The sequence below is a fragment of the Nannobrachium achirus genome (assembly GCF_963921795.1).
Source record: "Nannobrachium achirus genome assembly, chromosome: 21".
Classification (NCBI taxonomy): Eukaryota; Metazoa; Chordata; class Actinopteri; order Myctophiformes; family Myctophidae; genus Nannobrachium; species Nannobrachium achirus.
The window spans coordinates 38,916,862-38,921,436 of NC_137828.1; the positions used below are offsets into that span (position 1 = coordinate 38,916,862).

At 45.4% G+C, this 4,575-nt stretch overlaps 1 protein-coding gene across 1 annotated transcript; it reads left to right on the forward strand.

Annotated features, from left to right (window-relative positions):
* Positions 1–442: 442 nt before the first annotated feature.
* htr5ab (5-hydroxytryptamine (serotonin) receptor 5A-b) lies at positions 443–4,032 on the forward strand (the record flags this gene model as incomplete). The annotated part of the gene is made up of 3 exons (XM_080752360.1): positions 443–775; positions 1,721–2,101; positions 3,685–4,032. The coding sequence occupies 3 exons, from the start codon at positions 443–445 to the stop codon at positions 4,030–4,032; spliced, it is 1,062 nt and encodes a 353-aa protein (XP_080608486.1).
* Between the last annotated feature and the right edge of the window lie 543 nt (positions 4,033–4,575).

The following is a 4,575-nucleotide window of genomic DNA, read 5'->3' on the forward strand; positions in this document are numbered from 1 at the left end:
CGCGCCAAAGTTTTGAGGAGATACTGACTGACTGATAGATAAATAATGAAGATAACATACGTGTGCTCGCCTTCCAGGCGAGCCCACAATCATCTTGGAGTGAGGCACCAAATCCAGGCAAAAGCTTTTGTACTTTTTGTAAGTGCCCTGTGGCCTGCATTGTAATATACTCCATTAGTATGCAGTATTTTTCTACACTGAGCTCGATGTGACTGATAGCGACCTTCACAATGAATATCAGGACTATTATAACGGCATAATAATTAGCAGTCATATTCAACACTCACTCTCTCTTTCTCTCTCCTCTCTTTCTTTCTCTCTCTCTCTCTCCCGATCTTTCTCTCTCTCTCCAGTAGGCTGCGAGCATCCAGGCTAGTCTCCTATGTATTAGAATCGCCTCCTCGCTGCATTGTGTCGACTAGAAGGCCGTGAGGGGGCCACCATGACGTTGCGCCCCGACGACAGCGCAGTGGCGGCCAACCTCAGCGGAGCTGCGGACGACGACCCCGGCCTGGCGGGCAACATCTTCCGTCCCTTTTCCGTGTTCAGCATGCTGACGCTCACCCTGCTGTCCATGCTGGTGGTGGCCACCTTCGTGTGGAACCTATTGGTGCTGGTGACCATCTTGAGGGTGAGGACGTTCCACCGCGTGCCCCACAACCTGGTGGCCTCCATGGCCATCTCCGACGTGATGGTGGCCGCACTGGTGATGCCACTCAGCCTGTTCCACGAGCTGAACGGCCGGCGCTGGAAGCTGGGCCGCGTGCTGTGCCAGGTGCAGTGGCTGTAAAGCAGGGGTCTTCAACAGGGGGTCCGGGACCCCTAGGGGGTCCGCAGAGTTACTACAGAGGGTCCTTCAAATCTTCCAATACTTTTTAACTTGAACCCATATTCCATATGTCCATATTCTGAGAACTGTAGCCAAAAATAGCAGATCTACAAGCGTTGTGAGCTTGTAGATCGGCTATTTTCGGCAAAGAGGTTTGGTGTAGAGAGGGAAAAGAGCACACTAAGTACAGAGTACAAGGTCAAGTTTATTAGGTAATGACGGCTCAAGTGGTTAAATATCTGAAAACACAAATTGACATGAATCCAAAATACACTGATGATTGTGTTGTCAAACGATTAAACTCTATGGAATCTATGAAAAGGTTGTGGGGGTCCCTGCTTCAAAAGTAACTATAATACATTTACTCAAGTACTGTAATTAAATTAAATTTTGAGGTATTTGGCACTTTACTTGAGTATTTACAATTTTGAGTACATTTAGTTCAACTCCACTACATCTCCAATCCAAATATTCTAATTTTACTCAGCTACACTTATTTGAAAACAGTTTTTAGATTTGGATTATTATTACAAAACACACATTAACCACTTCAGCCCTATATATACGTTTCAGACATTTGAAAATAGTCAATCTGATCTACAAGCTCACAATGTGTTGCGATCATGCGACGCATTGTGAGCTTGTAGATCTGCTATTTCCAAAGATTTGTATACATTTTATACAAATGTATTGTGAAATGGAACATTTTGCTTAATGAGTAATTTCTACTTTTGGTATTTTAAGTACATTTTGATGCCAATACTTTTGCACTTTTACCCAAGCAAATTTAGAATTCCGTACTTTTACTTGTAACAGAGTACTCCCACATTGCAGTATTGATACTTTTACAGAAGTGAAAAAACATGAGTACTTTTTCCACCACTGTGCCAGGTGTGGATCTCCTTCGACGTGCTCTGCTGCACGGCCAGCATCTGGAACGTGACGGCCATCGCGCTGGACCGCTACTGGTCCATCACTCGCCACCTGGAGTACACGCTCAAGACGCGAAAGAAGATCTCCAACGTCATGATCGGCCTCACCTGGCTGCTGTCCGCCGTCATCTCCCTGTCCCCGCTCTTCGGCTGGGGCGAGATCTACTCGGAGGGGATGAAGTGCCAGGTGAGCCAGGAGCCCTCCTACACGGTCTTCTCCACCGTTGGCGCCTTCTACCTGCCGCTCTGCGTGGTGGTCTTCGTCTACTGGAAGATCTACAAGGCTGCCAAGTTCCGCATCGGATCTCATAAGACTAACACCATCACGCCCATGTCTGAGGTGAGCTGTGGTTGTCAACCCCCACATCGCGATCACTCGCGCGCGGTCACGCCTAAAGAAACGTCTCTCCCTCGTAAATTGTTCAGAATAGGGCACAGTTTCAGACTAAAGCGTGAGTTGAGTCTGAAATCAGGCTAGTCCAGTTGTGCAATACCCGTTGTATCAGTCTGTGATGTAAGTACCATGATGTCAGAGTATGACGTCAGCATGCAGACAGACAGCCATGGTGGCGACGCTGTTTATTATCAGTGATGTCAGCATGCTCATCTCCAAATTTGGGCATTGTTTCAGCATGCGGCTGTTACCATGGTGGCAACACGGGTTAGTATCAGTTATGTCAGCATGCAGACAGACGGTCAGATGCCGGACGGACAGACGTTAAATTAATAGTTAGATATATATTTGAACTAGTTACTTTGCAGATATAAATGATTTTATAAAACATACATTAATCCATTTTATACCTAGGCTATTTGAAAATATCAGATCTACAGTACAAGCTCACAATGTGTTGTCAGATCTGCTATTTTCAACTATTTTGTAAATTTACTTTTGGTACTTTAAGCAAATTTCGATGCCAACACTTTCATACTTTTACTCAATTATATTTTGAATTCCGGACTTTTACTTGTAAGGGTGCCCACACACCAAAATACCTAGAGTGGAATCCGCCAATGCGTTTCAATGAGAATGGAGCGGTTTTTTTTTTGCCAGTAGAGGATTTCTGCAAAAAAACGCCACATTCTCATTGAAATGCATTGGCGGATTCCACTCTAGGTATTTTGGTGTGAGGGCACCCTAACAGAGTATTTCTACATTGAAGTATTGATAATTTTACTTAAGTACAAAATGTGAGTACCTTTTCCACCACTGTTTCTAAGAGAGAGGTTTTCAAAACTGAGCAACTGTCTGACACACAGTTTGCCATTAACAACACCTGCCTCGTTGCGGCTTTGGCCGTGCCCCTGTGGGGTTCTTGTGTGTGGGCGGCAGCAAACCTTCTGAAGTCAATTAGCTGCACCCACACACAGCCACAAAGACACGCTTGTAACGGTATGTGTGCACGCACGCGTGTACGGTACACGGTGTACCCATGGGTGTGCGGTGTACCCATGGGTGTGCTCGTTTCACACCCACCCTCACATCCACGCACAACCGCACACTTCGTTCAAAAACAGTGTTTTTTTGTTGGTATATCAATGTAACAGGCAGCAAAAAGCAGGTAATATATGTCTATAGGAATAGAAAATGTAACAGTGATTGGTCAAATCAGTCTTTATTTTCCTATGTCCGGCAGGGTTGTCTGCTAGGCAGCATGTGAGACACTAGAGATGCAGGTTGGGGCCTGCAACACAAGCAGACATTGATAGGACTGCTGTGTTAATTAGTACCTTTCATTGAGCAATCAATACGAATGCTGGATGACTCGCCACACTGTTCAGTTTTGCTCTGTCATGTGTTGCTGATGTGATTGATTGCTCAGCTGTCATTTGGCTGCTCATGTGACTGACTGCTCAGCTGACTAATTTGTACGCTGACAAATCGACTGAAAGACGTGTACTGTATGTGTCTTCATTTGTTAGATGAACGGCTTACAGGTGAAGGAGGCTTCACACCAGCCCCAGGTGGTGTTTGTGGTGCGCCACGCCACCGTCACCTTCCAGACGGACACGGACACGTGGCGCGAGCGGAAGGAGAAGAAGGCGGCGCTGATGGTGGGCATCCTGATTGGCGTGTTCGTCCTCTGCTGGATCCCCTTCTTCATCACCGAGCTCATCGTCCCGCTGTGCTCCTGCGACATCCCTCCCATCTGGAAGAGCCTCTTCCTGTGGCTGGGCTACTCCAACTCTTTCTTCAACCCGCTCATCTACACCGCCTTCAACAAGAACTATAAAAACGCGCTGAGGAACCTGTTCTCTCTGCAGAGATAGGATTTACTGTTCTGCAACTTAGTTGCACGACACGGCTTGATAAAGTTCATCTACTAATGCCAACTTGGACACATCATCAGTGTTGAAATCTGAGCTCTCTAGGTGTCATTTTATTTACAGTATATTGCATATACTATATTTACATTTGGAATTGGAACAAATCGCAAAGTACTGTACTGATCTGTAGTATAGATCAGGATTTGGGAAGCAGCTACCTTTGCTTCTGAAGAAAACAAGGAGAAAGAATCTGTGTCTCTAGCTCAACTCATCCCCTCATCCACCCCAAAAGGATCTTATAATAACCTAAATGGGTTTGAACTTTGGAAAATTCTCAACGTGTAAAGTTTTACCATTTACTTTGAAAAAGGGGGCTTTTCAGAGGTTACTTGGAATTTAAGACGTCAGACTGTGCTGCGTGAGTTTACAAACTGAAGGCGTACATGTGAAAGTGCTGGGTCAAGCTTAAGGTTGTTTTCTCTCTGGTGTTTTAGGCATATCAGGGAAACGCTGACATTTTTTGTAAAACACAGATTCATTATCAAA